We start from the raw sequence: 23,032 nt of genomic DNA on the forward strand, positions 1-23,032 counted from the left end.
TAGGGATAGACATTAGTGATTGCAGGGGGCAAGGGTATGATAATGGGGCGAATATGTCAGGGAAAATCAAGGGAGTCCAAGCTTTCAATACTGAAAAAGAATAATCTTGCTACTTTCTCACCTTGTGCCTCCCACACGTTGAATCTGGTAGGCGTGCATGCTGCAGAATCGAGCCCTGAAGTGTCCAACTTTTTTGGTTACATTAACCGCCTCTACACATTTGTAAGTGCCAGTCCATCTCGTTGGTCTATATACAAAAATAAAACAGGTTGCTCTGTACATAGGCTATCTGACACTCGCTGGAGTGCGAGAATTGATGCTGTGAAACCTGTAGCAAAGCACCTACCTGGTGTCATTGAAACCCTTGCTACCATACTGAGCTCATGCAGTCTCACAGGTGAGGCCAGATCTGAAGCTGTTGGTCTGAGGAACTACCTCATGTCATTTGATGCCATTGTCCTTCTAACCATTTGGGTGAAAGTATTGCAATCTATTGATGACAGAAATGTGATACTCCAGTCAGGGAAAATCTCGATAGAGGTGGAGGCAGGTAATGTTGCTGCACTAAGAGATGAGATGCAGACTCTCAGAAATGGATGGGATGATATTCTGTCTGAGGCATCAATGGTAGCTAAGGAAATGGAGGTTCCACCTCATTTAAAAAAATAACTTTGCCGTGAGAGGAGGAGGAAGAGGTTTCATGATGAAACTGCTGAAGGAACAGGTCAGGAGGATAGGCCAGAAACAACATTCCATAACACTGTGTTTTTCCACTGCCACGGACCAGATCATAATTGACTTGGACACTCGGTTCCAAACAACAGCAAATATTGTTGAAGAATTTGCTGCCATACTTAAAATTGGGAAGTTGAGTGACAGTGTCATGGCTTCTGTGTGTCAGCCACTGAGAGAGAAATACTCGCAGGATCTCACAGATCAGTTTGAGAGTGAGATAAGGCATCTCAATAAAATATTTTCTGCCACTTTCCCCCCTGATTGTAGCTCTCTTGATCTACTGAATGCAATATACAAGATGGAATTCCAGAGCATTTTTGGAGACGTTTGCATTGCCCTCAGAATTTTCTTGACGCTCCCAGTTACCGTAGCTGGTGGTGAAAGATCATTTAGTAAGTTGAAACTTATCAAGAGCTATTTAAGATCTACCATGTCGCAAGAGAGGTTAAACAGCCTTGCAATGTTATCGATTGAAAGCAAGCTGGCTCTGTCACTTGATTTCAAAGAGCTCGTAAAAGATTTTGCCACCAAGAAGGTCCGGCGATTGGCGTTCGGGATTTAGGAATAAAAATCCAGTCTATGACAGGATTGTGGGATGTTTCCCTATAGTAAGCTGACAGGCTACAGCCCACATTGTGAACAATTACTATCTGATGCATAGTCCTCTCGCACTACATTTTTCATTGTTTGCTGTAAGTGTGTTCATGTCCTGAGAGTTTATTGTTTTATAATTGTGTTCAAATCTTCAGTTAATTTATACTTTTGTCCTTGTGTTGTTCAAATCTTAATTTAATAAGTCAAAGAATGTTGAGATTTTTTGTTTGTTCATTCCTGTATTGGGTGTAATTTTCAATTAAATAGACAGAAGATAAAGTTGATAGTCAGTGCATGTTGATTTCTTGCAGTCCATTACAGTTCATTAACTTCAACAGGGTTTTCGAGGTTGGGTTTCATCGTGTCGTTTAGGGGGTGGACGCAAGGTCATGACCCCACCAGTTTCCAAGAATCCTGAATCGTCCCCACCAATAGCTCAACACTTGTCACTCGCGCCTCCTCGAATTACTTGTGTGTGTAACAGGTAAGGCTTTAGCACTCTGCTGAGAAAGGCAGAAACCCGGCCGCTACAGCAAAAAAGCTAGTGCTCTGCCCGCGACAGTTCAAAATCTGCTTCGTAAAAGGTATATCCAAGCAGGGAACGATTGTATACTACAGAGCACATCAAAATCTAAGTGTCTGTCAACCTAATAGTGTGCTTGAGTAGACTATTTGTGTTGGAGATGGGATTACAGAGAGACAGGACAAGTAACAGCTTTTGTATGTTGAGTATCAGAAAACATTGTCACAAGAATAGAGGAAAATATGCCTAGCTAGTGCGACTCAAGGTTCTTTGGAAGACTATTGCATTGGTCCATTCATTTAAGATGAACGCAGTACGACATCCTTTACTAGGCTCACCCACCGACAGTTCAGGTGCTCAACTGACGCTATCGCGCACTCGCATGGATTGGGGGACCACAAATAGATTCTTTCATGGGGCCCAGAATTTCCAGCCACGCCCCTATGTGTCCAACATGTCAGAACACATCACACAGAAACCCTACTGCTTCAGTCAGTGCACGATCTGAACATCGTTTGAAACGTACCAGTCAATTTTCTGAAAGCTTTACGGATCAAAGATATAATTTTAAAGATAATTCACATGTGTTGGATGTAAACTTACCTGATGTGTGTCCTATTTGTGATATATGCTCTTTGTGTTGTCACACTTCTACAGAGCCATACATACAGAGCACATCACTGTGAACCTGTGCAGGAGAGGATGAGAGAGAGTTTATCTAATGTCTTAGTGAGCACTTTTGCTGCATGCATCATTGATAGCCTACCTGAGAGCAGACTGTGATGTGTCATCCATTTTAAAGAATCAGTGTGAAGGCATGGAGATATCCCACTGTGTTCTCCAGGGGGCCGCTGTGGCTCAGGGGGGTCATTATCGACCTCCAGTCCACAAGTTAGAGCTTTTTTGGTTTGGAACCGGTTTTTCTTTTCAGCCCCTGTTTTGTTCACACCACCCAGAGCCCGACTGGTGCTGCTGCGTCATGACGTCACCGTTTACGTCGCTGATTTTCTCCCCGATGGCGTTTGGTCAATGATCGTGTTACTTTTAATCATACGAAGCCAGATTAAATTAAATAACTACTTCTCAACCCTTGTACTTTTCTCCAGAGTGCCGTGGTTCATTGTTTATTTATGTGTTTCAGCGGCATTTACCGACCGCTGCAGTGCTGCCCGCTGTTTGGCATCACAACGCTGTTATGGAAGTTTCTCTGGTATAAAATGGGTGATGTTAGCATAGCAACCGAAGCTAAACTGACTATCTTGACTACTTGTTACTATCCTATTGTGGCATAAGCCGGCACATTTTACCGGCGTATTTTTTATTATGATTGTACTTGTGATAGTCGGACATGAGTCATGACAACCTGTGCATGTATTGATTCCATCCGATAGCTGCTATAATACAAAACAAAACGTCTGCCTGCTCTCCACAATGATCAATAACATCGAACGGATGGTCAAAGTGAGGTACAAATAAACAGAATCATACTAAGCCTGGTTAGTGTTGCCTGACTTTATAAACTGTGTTTTTTTTAATAAGTGTGTGGTTGCGTTCTAGTCACTTTGGTCAGCGCCACTGCTTGTTACAACTTTCATTTGCCGTACTCGCCATAAACTGTTATTGCTCAGGTTAATCTCGCCCCCGTCTCCGACGTAAGCTTGACGTATGCGGTTCTTGCTTCTAGACTGAAAAATGTTTGGTGCTTGAAAAGCACCGGATTCCTGAGCCTAGAGCTGCGGTGTGAACAGGAAAAAACTGTGCTTTTCAGGCTCTAGCTCCGAACCGGCCCTGGAACCGCGTTGGTGTGAAAGGGTCATAAATAACATGTCTAGAACCGGCCATGCTTGCGCTCCAACACATTGTAAGTGATATGCTAAGGAGCGGGACATATCCAACACATCTCTAAGCGGTTGACCAATCACAACAGAGCCAGCCAGCTGACCAATCAGAGCAGACTGGGCTCTGGTTTCAGACAGAGGGTGAAAAGAGGTGCTAGAGCACAGGCAGTATGAGACAAATAAAGAGCTTTTTGAACATTAAAGCATGGAGATATGTCACAGTCGAGACACTAAATACAAATATGAACCTCAAAATGAGCTTAATATACGTCCTCTTTAACAGCATCAAACCGGCTGTTCGGCGTCATGATGGGAACATATACATTTTTTTTGGAACTCACTGGTCAATGTCCACTTATAGACCCAACATTTTGTTGTACATATATTTTACTACCGTAGCCTTTGTTCAGTTAAAACAGCATGTTCATTTAATGATAAATGCATTATGTGTATTCCAAATGGTCATCGGCTACTTTAGGACAAAGTATAATGTGTCCCAGCAGCTGTGAGAGTGCAGGACAGTGAGAGTAACACAGAAGATCATTTTAGCAGCATTAAAAAGAAGAGCACATGTATTGATGCTTTTCAGGCCATGTATTGACGTCTTAAAAAATATAGGGCGTTGTTGTAGGAGGGTTGCATAAGTTTGTGTGTGTGTGTGTGTGTGTGTGTGTGTGTGTGTGTGTGTGTGTGTGTGTGTGTGTGTGTGTGTGTGTGTGTGTGTGTGTGTGTGTGTGTGTGTGTGTGTGTGTGTGTGTGTGTGTGTGTGTGTGTGTGTGTGTGTGTGTGTGTGTGTGTGTGTGTGTGTGTGTGTGTGTGTGTGTGTGTGTGTGTGTGTGTACATGATTCATCAGTGATTTCCCTCGTGCTTGCCACCAGCACTGCTTCATTCGGCTGATCGGGCTAATTTTCTAACACCGGGTGAACATCATGCAACTGCCACACTGAATATTCACTTCTCCACTAACTTCCATAATTTTCAACCTTTTTACTTATTTTCATGACACCCTCTACAGCCCTTATGACGCCTCGCCACCTCCTATCAGTCACGCTATATGAACCGCTCAGCACATTTAAGCCCAATGGGTATGCTATGTTCATATTCATTTGATACTGTGGACCATTTTCCAAAGCACTGCTGTAACCCTAGAGAGTAGAGACATTGACATTAAACAAGTCGACATTTCATTCACTGACACTTAGTTTAAACATTCAGTGATAGGGCTTTTAAAATAGTTTATTTCCACAATGTCTTTGCAAATAATTAAAATGTACAGTCAGTGTTTTTATTCCGTCTTAGGCACTGAAACACTGGGTTAAATTCAGGGAAAGATGGCACAAGTGGTGTAGTCAATGTTATCAGCCTTATCTCCGATTTATATTTATTGGCGTTTATATGTTGCAACATTATTTTGTTATCAAGGAACAGTTTCTTCATTCCAGAGTCTGTGACCAGATACCACGAGAACCTATACTTTGCTACCAGTGGCGGCTGCTGGAAATTATTTTAGGTGGGGCTATTGTAATGGTGAATAAACCACACGGGGAACATTTTGAGAAATTACCCCTTAAATTAAATTGGCTACACTATTTCATCGTTGCTGTTGTATGATTGGTGTTTAGCTGCGGTATTTAGCGTCTACAGCACCTCCGCTTTTAGGGTTGACGTAGACCCAAACGTCGCCCGGAGGTCCCCCGGTGTTGTTGCGGGAGCTGCTGCACTAGCTAACGCTCCACTAGCTAACGCTACATTAGCAAAACAAACGCTTATTTCTTTTGCAAATGGTGCGGCGGGCTTCAAACACGTTCCCCTCCACTGGTTTCAACCAAGCACTAAATTAGATGTTTTCCAACCAAATACGGTTGAACTGACACTTCCCCATTTCATTTGTAAGTAGATTCGAAGATACATGAGTTTCTGACTGCTGCAAGCTGAAGCTTGGTTGCTAGGTTACTAGCTGGGTGTTCTCCAATAAGGGGCCGGGGGAAACAAAGTTAGTGATTACTGGTTCCATGTTGATCTAATTCAATACAAATTGTTGGGGGGAACTGAAAGGCTATTACCGTACTGGTTACTTTGCAGCCCGGACATTTCCCCCAAAACACATTTAGACCAGCGCCATATAGATAGGAGAGTTACGACAGCGGAAGTCCAAAAAAGGTTATCGTCACGTGGTTCATGCAGACGAGGATCGTTCCCCGGAAGTTCATGGCGGGCAATGTGAATGCATTGATAACAGGAGATCGAACTACGATTTTTGGTAATTATTTGTGAATAAAGGTTTTGATTTGCAATATTTATACAACAAATCGATATGTGTATGTATTTACATCAATATGTTTTAAAAAACAAAATAGAATTTGCTAATATTAAGTGATAATATTAGGATTAGTGTGAACAACTAGTTTACATGTTAGGCTAACAGTGCCTTGGTTAAAGAGCCTGTTGCTGTTTATTTATAGCTTTGAATTCTTTAAAACCAATATTATCTTCTTAAACTTGTATAGTAGTCAGGAGCATCACTTTCTAATGTTTATTGATATATTTAGAGGGAGGGGATCTAAAGGAATGCTTCAAAATTCAGATTAGATTCATTTCTACCATTTTCTTAAATTCATGGTAGTTTCAGTAATCCCATGGTAATTGAGGACACAAGTTATCTAAATGACTAATGTCATCTTTATGGCTTTCAGAAAGGACAGGAGACTGACAGGTGACTATCAAAGGACTAGCAGCAGCAGCATGACGATGATGATGTTAAATGTGTTGTTTTAGAAACATCCATTGCAAATACATGGAATTCAATAAACATTGAATAGCATATCATGCAGTTTGTCTGTGCCTTTTCCTCCGTGTTGTCCTGGTTTGCTGTGCTGCCTCCTAGTCGCCACCATGGTTTGCTGTGCTGCCTGGGGATGCTCAAATCGCTCTGAGAAAGGAGTACGAATGTACGGCTTCCCCACTGACACAGAGCGAAGGAAAAAATGGCTGGCTCAAGTCAGCAGGAGCAATTTCACGACCAACAGCAAAAAAATATGTGAGGTTATTATATACAAACACTGCATTTGCACTTTTTCACAAAACGAAAACCACACCATTGGGAAAGCTTAATGTTTTGTTTAATACAAAAAAACAGGGAAAGGCTTGAAAAACACTGAGAGTTGAGACTCAGGCTGCAGGGTGAGGGTCTCAGTGCAGGTATTCAGGCTCCATTGAATCCCCCTCTGGTTCTTGTGCTAAAAGAGGGAGTAACAGACAGGAGAAAGGGTTATACACACCTATATAGCACACCTATTGGATGGGAAATTGCCTTGGGGAGATAAGGTGTGGTCTTTGTTCCCAACTGAAGTTATGGAACTTTATTATTTGTGAGTTTAACAAAGTATGACAAATGGCATCAGTAACGGATGTGATATGAATTTCTATAAAGTTGTCTCACATTCTTGGTCATATTTTATATACAGTATGTAATGAGTATATCATGGCCAGTAAGTATAAAGTGTTTCCTAATACTGTGTATTCAACCACTATGGTATAGTGTATGGTACTATGGTATGGTATCCTAGCTTAATCTGTTATCTGTAAACGTTCCTTAAATCTACTAATTTAGGGATAATCCACTGACATCCTTTAATACACATGTTAATTTGAATCAGATGTACTGATAATATCCGCAATATAAATCTTTAAACTTCTTCTTACCTTTAAAAGTCCGTCACGAACGGTCTATTATGCTGCAACTCTACAACTCTGCTAGCCTTGGCGCTAACTTCCGGGGAACGATTGAGAGGCTCCACGATCCGCCATTGCTGTAAAAAAGCTGTCCATTGAAGTGAACGGAGATGACGTAACTCTCAGTCTATATGGCGCTGATTTAGACGCTATCGCAACACAGAAGTACCTTTCAAATCCGATCATTTTTAAGACCTTCTAAATCATATTTAAGACCTTTCTTATTTTTTTGGTTATATTTAAGACCTTTTTAAGGCCTTACATTCGGAGTAAATTGTTTACTAATTTCTGTGTTTTTTGACTAATTCTTCCTGCACCACTCTATGGACTATCTTGTAGTGAAGAACTTCCACAGAATGATCAGCAGAATCTGCAGCTCCTCTTGGCTTTGTAGTGACTTTCCCCTCTTTTTTTTTCTCTTCCATCCACATCTTTACTTTTCTGGTGTGTCATTTTCAGAGAAAAAAGCTGTAAAGACACTGTCCACTGTTCAGAAGCAAACAGCAGACAAATGGGCTAGTTGAAGACTAGAGGGTGGTCAGAGTGAAGCATTCAGCAGATATCTTTTAGAAGAGTTTGAATGGGCTTACATTTATTAAGTTTATTAAGGATAAGACTCTTGATAAATCATGTTGCTCGGTAACAGCTGGATATTGATACAACTTGATAAAATCCAATCAAAGGTGATGATGTGTCAGTGCTGCTTTCACACCATTTGTGTTTTTTGTTTTGGCAGGTTTTTGGCAGTATTAATTGATTAATAAAACAAGCTGTTTACCGCCGATAGAATAGATGGTCCATCAATGTGCATACAATTTAAAAACAATCCATATTCACAAACTAAATAATGAGCCAGCTTCTTTAAAAAGTGAGTAAAGTTTGTATACGGTCCCCACGTCATTTATACTGGGGACGCTGGGGACATGTCCCCACCACTTTGCATTACAGTAGGATCATTTGTTAAAATTGTTCAGAAAATAGCGTGCAAAAAGAATTGTAAACTTTGAGAAGAGAAAGGTTTATTTGGACAAGACAACATGTACAGTTGCAAGAAAAGTATGTGAACCCTTTGGAATTACCTGGATTTCTGCATAAGTTGGTCATAAAATGGAGGAAGCCACTGCTGTCCAGAAAAAACATTGCTGCACGTTTGAAGTTTGCAAAAGAGCACCTGGATGTTCCACAGCACTACTGGCAAAATATTCTGTGGACAGATGAAACCAAAGTTGAGTTGTTTGGAAGGAACACACAACGCTATGTGTGGAGAAAAAAAGGCACAGCACACCAACATCAAAATCTCATCCCAACTGTGAAGTATGGTGGAGGGAGCATCATGGTTTGGGGCTGCTTTGCTGCCTCAGGGCCTGGACAGATTGCCATCATCGACAGAAAAATGAATTCTCAAGTTTATCAAGACATTTTGCTGGAGAACTTAAGGCCATCTGTCCACCAATTGAAGCTCAACAGAAGATGGGTAATGCAACAGGACAACGACCCAAAGCACAGAAGTAAATCAAAAACAGAATGGCTTCAACAGAAGAAAATACGCCTTCTGGAGTGGCCCAGTCAGAGTCCTGACCTCAACCCAATAGAGATGCTGTGGCATGACCTCAAGAGAGCGATTCACACCAGACATCCCAAGAATATTACTGAACTGAAACAGTTTTGTAAAGAGGAATGGTCCAAAATTCCTCCTGACCGTTGTGCAGGTCTGATATGCAACTATAGGAAACGTTTGGTTGAGGTTATTGCTGCCAAAGGAGGGTCAACCAGTTATTAAATCCAAGGGTTCACATACTTTTTCCACCCTGCACTGTGAATGTTTACATGGTATGTTCAATAAAAACATATCATTGTTTGTGTGGTTTTAGCTTAAGCAGACTGTGTTTGTCTATTGTTGTGACTTAGATGAAGATCAGAACACATTTTATGACCAATTTATGCAGAAATCCAGGTAGTTCCAAAGGGTTCACATACTTTTTCTTGCAACTGTATATTCTGGAGGACTGTTCTCACTTTCTGGGTGTATTTCTGGTGACCGAAGTGGTGCAGTTTGGACCTGAGACACGTTTAATATTAGGAATAATTGAATAGAGAATAGTGAATAAATTGTTCCTCCCACTTTGCAGCATTGTAGCAGAGCATACATGCAAATTAGTCGCTTTTCGGCGCCTCCCGCTTTTTTAACGCTGATTTGGGTGACTTGTGTAATTCGTGGAGAACCGAAGAGTTTTTGTTTGGGGGGGGGGGGGGGGGTCTGACTCATGGACTGACGGACAACTTCTCTCTTCAAAACATAGACTTTACTTGGGCGGGCCGCCCACGTATAGCCTATTAACGGCCGCCAAAGTATATTTTTGTATCCATCCGCGAGCATGACTAGTGGACAAATGATCCCTCGCTCTACGCCTCCTGTACCTGTTCGCTCTGCTATCGCGTGAAGGGTCTGCTTGCTAACAAGCAACCAACAGAAGACAAACAGGAGTCACATGTTGTTGCACATCAGTCATGCGCAAATGACTCGCACTTCTGCACCAGTCAGTTGCGCAAGCACCGCATGTAAGTACATTTTTCTGTTGGCTGTTATAACATCATTAGCTCTAAAGTGCATGTATGTTATGTATTTTTACCATAGACTATATATAAATGGTATTTTTTGTATAATACAATTGTATTGCATCAGCTAATTGTATTGCGTCAGCTAAATGAAATGTAATGTATTGTAGGCTATATAAGCTTTATTTGTACCTAAAGGTGATCGGCCCTCCGATTAAATCGGCAATTTCACTCCAAATGACTCCATTAATTATTAAGGTACAATTCCAAACGTGTACACCCTTTTAATTTTAATTTGGCAAATACTCCGTAAGCTCAATAATAACATATAAGAGCGATCAACGCGCTAAAATAAATTAGCATTACGCACGCGGTAATTTTATACTTGAACTATATTTCTGTCAAACTGATCAACATAAACGACATGAGCTTAATACTTAGTCATATTTTTCCTGTGCACTGTGGAAATGAACACATGACTGCTGTGTAGTTTACTAGTTTGGTATTGAAGTAGCCATATCTGATATTGAATAAGATTTAGAGGCCTAGCCATGAGTCTAATGAGTGTTTAATAATGGGGACACTTAACCTTAGTGCCAACTCTAATTTGCATTCATTTTCAGAATGAAAGATCTTGAGGAAAGTGATGCACTTGTTGTGAAAAAGCTGGATGCAGGTTGCAAATCCAGCTGGAAGTGGTCATGGCTAAAGCTAGATGTCACAATTGAGGTGAAGTCAGTCAAACACACATTCCCACTGTCAGACTTTTTCAAAAAAGTTGACAAAAAAGGATGTGCTAGATGCACTCTGTGCACAAAAGAAATTAATTATGGCAGCAGGGGCGTGCATGGCCTGTTGGCACACTGTCAGACAGAAATTCACAAACATAAAGTGACCACAATCACAGAAACACAAAGTGTTGCACAGCTCCTCAGAAAGAGCCCATTCCCAGCAACCCCCAAAGCAGCAGCTGACAAGATCAGGGAAAGGATAGCGCCTACACTACCAGTACCTATGTGTGATCGCATATCCAATGCAGAGGTATGTGTGTGTGTGTGTGTGTGTGTGTGTGTGTGTGTGTGTGTGTGTGTGGAGAGAAGAGTAGCCAAGCCAACACAACTGTCCTAATGCTTTTGTGCAATGTTGGGGGAGCTTTTTGTTTTAGAGCAAATGCTAAGTTAAAGGTGCTGTCAGTAGGAAGGTTCGTTGTAGCTAAATTAGATTTGTTTTCCTGAAATGAGTAATCTCATATATTTTAATCTGTTTTCTAGGCAATGGTCCTGGCTGTTATTGCTGAACATTCCCTACCTCTCTCAACTGCACCTGTCCTAGTTGAACTGAGTCAACAACTGGCTGCAGACAAAATAGCACTTAGTAGGATGAAACTGTCACGAACCGCTGCCTCTTACAAGATGGTGCATGGTCTGGGCCACACATTCTCTGAGAGAACGCTCTCCAACTTAAGGAAGTATCCCTTTTCTCTTAATGTAGATGAGAGTACATCTAGCAGTAATAAAAAGGTGCTTGCAATGCTTGTGAGCTACTTTGACCAAGAGCTGAAGGATGTTGTGGTGGAACATTTGGGTTCTCTGGAAGTTGTTAAAGTCAATGCTGCCAGCTTGGAGGAGCTCATCTGCAACTTCTTTAAGGAAAAAGATATTCCCTGGTCAAACCTGGTCAGCATAATGTTAGACTCATGCAATGTGATGCGAGGCAGCAAGTCAGGACTGGAGACAAGAATTAGACAGAACCATTGTAAAACGCTTCTTGATGTTGATGGTGATTCATGTCACCATGTGCACAATGCTGCAAAGAAGTTTGCAGAGCCCTTTGAGAACTACTTGGAGCAGCTGTTTACAGATCTCCATACTGACCACCTGTGGGCATCAGATCAGGTAACTGAATGTCAATTTTGATTTTAGCTTAAGTGATAGATTGAGTTTGTCCCCGTGTTTACTCTAATGTTTTGAGTTGTGTGACACTTAGTCTTGTAAAATGACTTATGTCTTTATTTGCAGATCATGTACCTGAAAGAAATCGCTGAATACATGGACATACCTGCTACAAATCCCAGGAGGTTTGTCTCCCACCGTTGGTTGTCTGCGTATGACGTTGGGATGCAAACAAAAAGACTGCTGCCTGTGTACAAGGTCCTGTACTATGGTTTCATGGGGAAAGAGGACAAAGCTCTCTACCAGGATCCATTGCAGAAGCTATATGAAGACTACCATGTCAGCGAGAAAGCACAGCGAAGGATCACATTTGTGCACCAAGACCTCAGTAAGAAAGGTATGTATATTAGTTTAAACAAGGAACTCAAATTGTGAATGTCCTGTTTCTGAGAAAGTTATTAATACTATAATAAAATGTGTTATCTTTGTTTTTCTTTTGGTAGGTATGACTGAATTGGGGAAGAAGAGGAAGAGCCGAGTGGTAAAGAAGATCTGGTTTGAGATCCAAAAAGTGGACCTGCATCTCAGTGTGTACCTCAGTGTACTGCCAATACTAAAAGAGTATGTGATGGTTTTCCAGGTGAGTGTTTTTTTGTATATACAGTGTATATAACACACACCATATAGAAATAACATGCATATTGCAATTTTATAAACAAAAGATGGTTCAGTATTTACTGAAACGTGCCCTTTCTGTGCATTTAAGGAAAGTCAAACCTTGGTCCACAAGCTGCATGACAAGCAGCTTCAAGTGTTTGTCAACTTCCTGGCTTGCTTTATCAAACCAGAGCATCTGAAGATTTCGCCCAAAGCATTGACAGAATTGGACTTGGCCAACCAGACACTTTATTCCCAGCCCTATATTGGTAAAGTGGCAGAAAACCTGGAAGCAGCCCGTCGAAAACACCCGGTTAGTGTGTGAAATAGATTAGTTAGTATTTAGGTAATGTTATATTAAAGTAAAAAAGAGTCCTGGTGGAAAGAGGCCAGGTTAACCCAAAGGCAGCACACCTCTTACTATTTCACATACATTTGAATATTATTCTTACACCAAATCTCGGGTTTTACCATAGTCATTTTTGTATGAATAATTGTTGCATGCCTTATTTAAACATTGTTTTGCTTGATGTTGACTAGTGCAGGCCATCATTTCACTGATAGCTTTAGTATTGAGAAACGTAGCACTGTGCTGCATGAAACTTAGGATATTCATCAAAGTGTTTTTTGTTTTTGTTTTGTATTTGTGTTAGGATTTCTTTGAAAAGGTGACCAAGGCATATGTGACTTGTGGCAAGTACATGCAGGTCAAATTGCCACTTAAAAGTAAGACCCTACAAGCCTTGTCCTCTATTGATCCTGTTGTGAGGGGCCATTCAGAAGCAGGGACTCAACTGATGAAGCTGGCAAGAATCTTGCAACACCTAGTTCCTCCAGAGAGTGACATCACCCAGGAAATAATCAGATACAACGTTGACTTAACACTGGCACAGTATCACGAGGGAGACAACATGGTCATGTGGTGGGCTCATGTTATGAGCACAGGGAAATATCCAGCTCTCAGTGGGGTTATCAGAGGTGCTCTTTCTATCTTCCATGGGCCCATGGTGGAGTCCTCATTTAACTTAATGGGAGATATTCTTGACCCTAAAAGCTCAAGAATGAACATTGCCACGCTCGATGCAATTCAGACAGCAAAGTATGCCATGAAGTCTAGGGGCATGACTGCCACCATGATGTTTAAGAGAGAAGACGAAAAGTTTGGACCAGTTGACAGAACACTGTGCCGCAACATGAGGTCTGCTGCAAGAAGGGATAAAGCACAGAGAGAGGAGAGGCTTATGGAGAAAGGGAGGAGACAGGTGGAGTATGGCTTCAAGAAAACATGTGCAAGTTCCCAAGAGAGCAAGAGGACAGCACAGCAAGAGGAGAAAGAAGCAAGGTTGAGACATGCAGCTAAGCAACGGAATGCTGCTAGACGTAAAGCAGTAGAAACACTTGTGCAAGCAAAGAAGAAGAAGAAAAACCCTTAAAGTCAAAAGTGTATAATATCTACCTGTAAATAATAATAATAAAAACCCTTGATTTATAACTTAACATCTATGTCTCCTCTTGATCTGAGTATATTATAAAGAATAGCCAGTTAATTGAAGCATTATACAGTTCTGTTTTATATGAGTGTTGAGAGATGTATCCATACATCTCTTAATTTTGCCCTCAAAGTGCACCAGATTGATGCATTTAACTTCAATTTAAAGAAAAAAATCTTCCCGGGGGAGCATGCCCCCGGACCCCCCTAGAGGAGGTGAGGTCCCCCCACAAATAAACAGGTTCATATGGATAGGATACTAGATAAGTTTGCACTCTCATTGTATATAATGATAATAGATATGTTTCATTGCGGAGGACCCCCTGTTTTGTGTGTCCCCCACTTCTTAAACCAAAGTTACGCCCTCGATAATATCTACCTGTAAATAATAATAGTAAAACCCCTTGATTTATAACTTAACATCTCTGTCTCCTACTGATCTGAGTATATTATAAAGAATAGCCAGTTAATTGAAGCATTATAGCACAGGCCTTTGTCAGACGGTATATTACGCTGTTTTTTTTCTGCTTCGAATAGTTCTCTCTTTTTTCACCATACCTGTGTTTGCATCCCTGAGCAGAGTTACTGCACTTGTTGTCAAAAAAAGTATTTTAAGCATTGTGTATGTATGTCTTTATGTATGTACTGCTTGCGAGGGGTGCTTCAAGCTGTAGTGGTTTTTTAAAATCGGAAAAAAGGGTCCCCACCACTTTTTTAACAAAATGACGCATGTGGTCCTCACAAGTACAGCAGAACAAATGTGAGTGTTTGGGTAAGTGAGGGAGAGAGTGAGAGCGGAGAGGAAAAGCAGCAGGATGGGGAGCTCAGTGACAGACAGAGGGAGGGGGGGGACGGACACAGTACTCTGTTGGACTCCAGCCTGGCTCTCCCTTTGAACCTGTGGATTCCGCTCCTACCTGGCCATGCCGTCCGGCCTGTGCAGGAAGTGGAGGAGCGCGGTGCGAGCGCTCAGGACTCTCCGCAGGACGGCAGCAGGAGGTGGAAGAGGCGCTGTGAGTCTGCTGTTATTTTTAGTCTCTCCTCCCTCCCAGGGCTAGGCTAATCCGCCGCGGCGCAGGCTAATCCAGATTGGAGGTAGGACAGAGAGGCAGGGGGGTTAAGCACTTTCTCCTATGGGAAGCTGGTTGTGATGCCGTCTGAACTACTCCAACTGAGCCAGACGATGAACCACGAGACTCAGGGGTGTAGGAGCCACAGGGCAGGGGGGGCACACCTGTGGGGGGGGCTCCTCTGCTAGGCATGAGTCTGCAGTGGCTGCCGAGGGGCTGCTGCGCCGGCTACCCCAGATGGCAACGGTGCAAGACGGGCAAGATTGTGGTCTCAGATTGCAGCAGGGAAGGGGGAGGCAGCAGCAACGGTGGGGGGCCCAGGATCCAGCTGAGGGGGCTGGACACTATTCAGCTGAATGGCAGCCTGGTGGTCCTCTACGCACCTGCTGGGAACTCCTGTCTGCTCAGATTGGTGGGACATGCACGGATGGATGGATGAATGAGCAGAGTGTGCTGATGTGTTGTATCCTCCTAAAGGGTCAACTGTATGTTTTCATTTGAATGTATTATAGTAGGTATAAGATATAAGGTTTCTAACAGGGTATAGATCTACTGCTGGAATGTGCCAATGGAGCTGGAGATCTTTTAAAGAGCTTTTCTTTTATATTTAGAGTAGCTCATGTTACAGAGAAAATTGTTGTCAGTAAAGTTACTCATCACTCATCACTAGTTTGCTTAATTTGAAATGGCACAATGCGCATAGCAATTGACTACCAAAGAAAAAAAAATTGTCTCTAAAATTAATCAAATAACTATTATTTAAAAAAAACGTATATCACAAAGCTGCCCGACAGGTCATACACTACTGTGTCTTTTGACCGTTTCATTGTTCCAGGAAATTGCTTGAGCAGAGGCAGCTGATGAACGTCTGATGTGTTGCTGAGTCGTGTGTGTGCATGTGTGTGCGTGTGTATGCGTGCGTGTGTGTGACAGATAGGCGGTAAAACAGCAGATGTTTGTTTGAAGAAGAGAAAAAGAGATTAACTTCAATGTCAGTGCCATGCATGTGTAAGTGCTTTGTTATTTGTTGTTCCTCATAAAGCCTGTTAGATGATACATAGATGAAAAGTTTGGACTGATGGAAATGGATGTACAAACTGCTGATTGGTAAAAGTCATTGCCATGTGGCTCTGTGTTGGTTGTAATATTGAACCTGTGAGCTTTGGTCATTTACACTGAAGGGGAAAAAGCCCTCTAATGGCTGCAGTAAATATGAGTGAGCAAAGTTCAGGGCGGACAGGGGGGTCTTTCAGGTGTAAAACCACTATCATTTCATAAAATGAACCATATGTGTTTTTGTAACCAAGACAACAATTGTCTCCTATATCCTTAACAAAGCATCACACAGAGCGGATTTATTTATTTTTTAACAGTGGTTCAACAGTTACAGACTAATAATGTCAAACCTCACTGGAGTACAATAGAATGGAGTTAATTAAACACAAGTAAAAAAGTGTTGTGGCCATGTACACCGAAAAAAATAAACATTGACTTTAATTAAATGTATTATGGCAACACATTTTACACAACTCTATTAGGTTAGTTGAAAGCAATAATGTTAAGTTGAACCTATTTTTTATTTAAACATATTGCTTTTAACTAACCTAATACAGTTATGTGAAATCTGTTGACATTATACATTTAATTCAAGTCAACCTTGTATGCAAACAGTGATTGTCTAATGCGTGTGTGTTTCAGGAGAGCGCTGGTCAAATTCAATGCCTTTTTTGAATAAGAGACTTAAATGTTTTTTAATTGAGGAGCCGTCATAATGATGCGAGAATGCCAGACTCTTATACTGACAATTTTTTATGCACAATATTCAATGTATTAATAAGTCAATTATTTTCAATATCGGTTATTCTACAGATAATTTTCTAGATTATTGGTTTGGTTGATAACATGTCAGGAAAATGTGTAAAATGTCCATCCCAGGCTCTCAAAGATGTCCTATCTTGTAGGTGACAACATGTTAATTGTAATATGATATTTAAAACAGAGAACATTTGAGAGGTTGAAAGCAGCATCTGACATTTCTGTATGAAAAATTACTTTTTACAGTCTGAATGGAGAACACACGGAATGTTCACAACATCTTAAATACGTGTGTGTTTTTGTGTGTGTGTGTTGCCTTTGTTGCTGTGTGTTGCGTGTGTGTGTGTTGCGTGTCTTACCTTAAATCACAGCAGTGTGAGGGAAGGGTTTTTGGTTAATTATTTTTAAATGGAAGCAAAGCTGAGCTGCCCTCCATCACTCCCTCGGTGGATTAGAGTAATAATGCAGACGCTAAAATTAGAGCAGATTACACATACAGTCAGTGGCTCAACCACACATTTGACTTTAACATGTCAACCTTTTATCTTATTTGTGTAAAATGTATTATCTGATTATATCAATATTCCTTAAAGCTACCCCAGTATAATTTTTTCAAAATGGTGGAAGAAGCGTTTAATTGACATCAGGACGGCAAAAAGTCTTCATATCTTCTGTCACTTACTGAAATCAAACGGCCATTAAACCAAACACCAACACACATTTTAGTATTTAAAGGGATTTAGCTCAGTTGAAATACACCAGCACTAAAATTGTCTACATGTTTCCAGCTGTTCTGACTTCAATCTTTTTGGATTATTGCACTTGTTGAAAAATAAATAAAGATGGTTAGCATACTCGCGTACGCAAAATGATAGGCTCTGTGAGGAAGTGTGATCATCATCTCTGCACGGTTCATAAACACAATCATTCCAGGAGCGTACACCGTAGTTAATACCTGTAAATATAAAATATTTTTGCAATAAAACTTTGTGCAATATACACTAATGTGTGTATATAAATGTGTGCAATTCAATTATTTGTATCCTTTTGATTAATTTTTCAGTCTCGAGACAATATAATCTAATTGTATAATTTGATATGCTCATTTATTTTCAAACTATACTGCTATTTAGTAGTAGTTTACTGCTACATGGTACTTTTATGTTATTGTTTTTGTACTTATTGTGTTTTTAATTTAAAATGTGAGCCTAATTTAATTGTATTTAAAAATATATATATAATATGTAAGTCTACTCTTTCTAATTAATCTGCACTCTTGCTGTTATAATACTGTAAGTTTCAAGTTGCGGGACAGATAAAGGAATTGTGATTCTGAGGAGAGATGTAGAGGTTATTACAAAGTATTCTGAGAAATGCTTACAAATCAAAATGTGATACAGGAGGAAAAAAGGTATACTGAATAACAATGCGTGTGTGCTCTGTCCCACTGGTCTTAATGTATTTACTGCACACAGAATTGCCTAATGTATATCTCTGTGTGTATAATCGAGTTGTGCCGTGGCTCAGAAAGCAGTTTAATTAGTTACTCTGTAAACATCTGTTTGTTGCACCTGTTATTTACTTTATTCAAAGAGCATTGTGCTGCTGAATGCATTATGTACCTGCTGTCTGCTCGGCTAACCCTGTGCTGTGTGTGTTCCCTGCAGAGCTCGGGGATGGAGGAGATGGTGTGGGAGCAGTACTCCGTCACTCTGCAGCGGGTGAGTTCATCCAATGCACCTGGTCTCCAGCTTCCATTGTTGTAGTAGGAGATGTTGCACGAAATATAATGTTATGCAATTAGTAGTAAAGGACTCAAAATGGGATCATTATGGTAATTCATGCTAAGACCATATTGTGCAAACTAGGTGAAAAACAAGGCCTCACAAACAGTGGAATTAAGAGTGTCAAGGTTAAACGAAGAGGCCACCTTTTTAGAAGATTCCTGTCAACTATTCTTCTCATTCTCTGAAGTTAATCGGGTACAAAGTTACGATGGGAAAATGGACAAAAGTAAAAACTCTCCTTTCACCTGCTAGAAAACTAACCAGGTCAAGAGTCGGTCAATGTAGAGCAGGGAACACGGCCATGGACACGTGCACGGAAACATGTGCGAAAAAGAGTTACAACAAAGAATAGGGGAGTTGGTTTATCGTCCTTCAACCAATAAGAGACATGAGCCGCATTCACACCGCAGGACTTTCCCTGGTACTTTGGTTCTTTAGTTCCGTTAGTACCAATAATGTTGCGTTCACACCGCCGGGACTACTCAGTGCCGGGAGCTCTTTTGGCCATTTTCAGTCCCTGCTAGAGAGGTGGTACGAACCTGGTGATAAAAGAGTGCCAATTTCTATTCTATTTCTATTGGCTGGGCGAATTGCAAACCACGCCCCGTTAGACTCTGAATGTTTTTTCTTAGGCAGCCATTTTTTTCCTCGCTACAAAACCACATCCACACCTGAGCGAGTAGTTTTTTTGTACTTTAAAGCAGTTATGACACGTACTACAACACCGGAGCGGTGGAATGATTAGGAAGTGTCGGCGCTTCTGGCAATTTACTCTGAGGACAGGATGCAGCAGCTTCTACAGAAAGCAGTTCCCAACTCCAAATGTTTTGAGCGATGTTCGCAAAAGCTACTTGAGTGGCGTGATGCCGTTATTGTTATGTCTTGACAATGCAATAAAACAAACAAACTGGCGAAGCTTTATTTATTGTGTGCCACCACAAATTTGCAGAATAGAAGAATGTGAGAGCAGACAGGTGTCGTTTGTTGAATTTATCTACAATGTTGCAACCTTGTGCAGCAATGGCAGGGGCAGAAACACAAGTCTTACGGCCCGTCCACACTACAGCTTCGACAGCTTCAAAAACGGTTTCCAACGCATCTGCCCATTCACTTTGAATGGGGTGACGTCACGTTGCCTCGCTTTTCGCCGAACTGAAATGTGGGTAGCAGAGCGGAGCTTTCCTGGCGTTTCATGCTGCAAAAGTTGAGCAATGTTCAACTTTTGAAGCTTCTGAAGCTTTCGGTGGAAGCGTCAGCCAATCAAATCATATGCCAGTACAAGCTCTAGCCATTCAAACCGCTGCTTGTTTGTCAGGGGCGGGAGATTCATGTGATTGGTTGTTGGTCGAGCTTCAGACACGCCCGCCGGCAAGCTTTTTTTGAAGCTGTAGTGTGGACGGGCCGTTACACACATAAACACAATTAATTTATCATGTCATTTGTTTTAGATAAATAAGGGAAAAACACCAAACAACGGTTAATGTCCTTTTCCAAAATCAGCCTGAGGGGGTAATATATAATAAAGACATAAAGATAAAGTCCATTGTTATAATGGGGTATTTTATTTGTAAATTACCCTTATAACCCAGCCTCATGGTGCACATGATTCTTTGCTTGGACATTTTGTTGGTTTGAGTCATTTGAGCTCGGATTCTAGTAGGGACATAAAGACATAAACACGTATCTTAGGAAGATATGAACTTCATCTTGGTGAAGTTGATGCTGAATTCACTATTTAGTAGATAATCATGTGACACTTTATCTTTGCACTACGGTCTGTCTGCTGAGCCTACCTATTATATATATATATATATCATGTACAGCGGGTGGGCTTTATACCCCCTCCCCCGTGTAGTTCTTCTTCTCTCGTTTTATTTTGTACTCGCCGTGAAGTGGTTTTGCGGCCTGCCAGTAAACCCAGAGAAGAAGACGAAGTGACCTCAGCGTAATTTTGCTTCAGGGAAAGTACTGCGGTGTGAATGCGATTGGCACTAGCCCCCTGGCGGATTCAGTGCCGTGGTACTTTAGTGCCGGCACTAAAGTACGGCAAGTCCTGCGGTGTGAAAGCGGCTATGGAGGCTTTAGCTATAAAAATGTGAATACAACGTTTGTTTAGCAGTAGGATCCCGGGGTCTGCTCAGACTTTGTTTTCTGTCTTTGACGAAATAAAGTTATTTGCATCGTACTCAGTCTGCCAGCGACTTGCTCTGAACCTATTAGACTTTTACTGCAACAAAATAAGTTAAAAAGTTATGAGTGTTGAGAAGGAGGTCCCAGGCCAAGATCTCTTCCAAAACCATCCATCTATACATCTACCTGCAGCCCCAACGGTTACATTCAAACTGCCTCATTGGCATACAAAGACAATGTTTTTGAACCAGAATCAGAAACAGGTTTATTGCCAGGTAGGTTCACACGTATGAGGAATTTGACTAGGTGTCAATTGCGCAAAAATAAGATTTAAAGAAGCACACGGATAGCGAACTATATTAAGAACACTGCAATACAAATTTAAATATAGTAGATAGCAATAAAATAAGCAGTAATTTACATCGAAATAGAATGCAATAATTTATAGAATATAAAATATGTGCAGTAAGCAATATTTAAACATTGTGTGCATTAATGTAATGCATATAGACTCTGCGTTGTGGCTGAGGTAAAGTGTCAGTGGGGGGGGCCGGGCCTTGTTTAAGAGGCCGGTAGCAGAGGGGAAGAACCTGTTCAGGTGGCGAGAGGTTCTGGTCCTGATGGAGCGCAGTGAACAGTTTGTGTCCAGGGTGGGAGGGGTCGGCCACTATCTTCCCTGCCCAAGCGTCAAGTCATGATGATATTAAAGATAAAGGTTGGCATCTAGACTTGAGAGATATGGCCAACATATACTATGCATCCATAATGATATATATATCATGATAAAGCATGTTTAATGCTTTATAAATAATTGAAATACTTGACGAATAAAAATGATTTAATAATAATACAATTTCGAGATGTTTAAATCTTTAGTTAAGTAGAAATACAATAACTCATTGCACGTACAAATCCTGAATTGTATTGTGTTAAAAGGGACTGTGTCTGTGAGTGTCTGATACATCAAGTGGTGTAAAAAGTAGGAAATGTAGTGGAGTAAAGGTATCAAGTAGCATGAAATAGAAATTCTTAAGTAAAGTACAAGCAAAGGTGGAAGAAGTACTCAGATCTGGTACTTAAGTAAAGGTAGAATTACCAGAGTGTAGGAATACTCTGTTAAGTCAAACTCAATCGAAATGTTACTGAAGTAAAAGTACAAAAATATTAGAGTCAAAATATACTTAAAGTACCAAAAGTAAAAGTAGTCCTTCTGCAGATAGGTCCATTTCAGAATAATATATGATGTGTTTTATAATTATTGATGCATTAAATTGTTATCAAAGCTGGTAAAGGTGCAGCTAGTTTGAATGCCTTTTACAAATCTGTAAAGATTAAAGATATTAAATAAATGTAGTGGAGTAAAAGTAGCCTACACTACTTCTGAATAGTGGGGTAGAACCAGGGTAGAACCGAAGTGCATAGTAGCAAAAATGTAATTGCTCAAGTAAAGCACAAGTACCTCAAAATAGTACTTCAGTACAGTAAATGTCCTGCCCACCGCTGGTTTATACTGTTCTGTATATTCTCAGTGGGTCAGTCCCAGTCAGTGTGCTGCGGTACAGTTGATAAACAGTGTCACTGCGCACTGCCTGCTCGGTGGAGATTAGCGGTGAGGTGAAGCAGGGACCGGCCACTGACAGCTCTGAGGCGGGACACTTCAGCTCCAGCCTCCAGGCTGGGGCGGAGGGGAAAAGGAAACGTCTTCTATTCAGGTGACAGACTGATGGTCCTGCCCTGCACATAGCTCACCTCCGTCTTGACGGCCGCTAGGTAGGAGCCCGCTGCTGCTGTGTGCTAACCATAGACTGTATAAATAAACGCTAACATGTAGCAGCTATCAGCTAGTGTTAGCATTATTCACCAAAAGCCAACCCGAGGGACCAGCTAGCATCTACCAACAGGTAACCTCCGCAGTGAGAGGGAGCCAACATGTCAACATTAGTACAGAGGACTCAGTACACTGTGTGATGGCTGCAAGTATGTAGGAACAGCTGAGTTAAATAAATGCAACTTTAAGAAGAGCTATTTAAATAGTCCGGAATTATGTGGGGTTACCATTTGTGACAGCGATAGTCAGGGCTGCCAAGTTTCAGTAAAAAGTAGGAGTGAGACTTTCGGGGGAAGAATTTTTTTTTGGCCTTTTTTAACGTCGATTTAGAGGAATATTTCAATTTAAATTAACATTAAGACTGTTGTGATGTCTCTTCACCCCC

The 23,032-nt window shown here is 41.1% G+C and overlaps 1 protein-coding gene across 2 annotated transcripts; it reads left to right on the forward strand.

Moving 5' to 3' along the window:
- Nucleotides 1-9,654: 9,654 nt before the first annotated feature.
- LOC307043417 (uncharacterized protein) lies at nucleotides 9,655-14,025 on the forward strand. 2 transcript variants are annotated; one of them, XM_079687848.1, is made up of 7 exons: nucleotides 9,655-9,982; nucleotides 10,603-11,020; nucleotides 11,251-11,874; nucleotides 11,998-12,268; nucleotides 12,375-12,511; nucleotides 12,638-12,841; nucleotides 13,182-14,025. In XM_079687848.1, the coding sequence occupies exons 2-7, from the start codon at nucleotides 10,604-10,606 to the stop codon at nucleotides 13,959-13,961; spliced, it is 2,433 nt and encodes an 810-aa protein (XP_079543974.1). In that variant the 5' UTR covers nucleotides 9,655-9,982; nucleotide 10,603; the 3' UTR covers nucleotides 13,962-14,025. The 2 variants fall into 2 exon arrangements, with proteins under 2 accessions (XP_079543974.1, XP_079543975.1); XM_079687849.1 differs by lacking the exon at nucleotides 10,603-11,020 and having other exon boundaries at nucleotides 9,656-9,982.
- Nucleotides 14,026-23,032: the final 9,007 nt, after the last annotated feature.

Source organism: Notothenia rossii (genome assembly GCF_949606895.1).
Source record: "Notothenia rossii genome assembly, chromosome: 6".
Classification (NCBI taxonomy): domain Eukaryota; kingdom Metazoa; phylum Chordata; class Actinopteri; order Perciformes; family Nototheniidae; genus Notothenia; species Notothenia rossii.

Bases quoted from the DNA above. Each gene is read 5' to 3' on its own strand.
- LOC307043417 (XM_079687848.1), top strand. From the start codon at position 10,604: ATGAAAGATCTTGAGGAAAGTGATGCACTTGTTGTGAAAAAGCTGGAT. The intron at 12,269-12,374 runs GTATGTATATTA...TTCTTTTGGTAG, and splicing joins CCAAGACCTCAGTAAGAAAG to GTATGACTGAATTGGGGAAG. The intron at 12,842-13,181 runs GTTAGTGTGTGA...TATTTGTGTTAG, and splicing joins CAGCCCGTCGAAAACACCCG to GATTTCTTTGAAAAGGTGAC.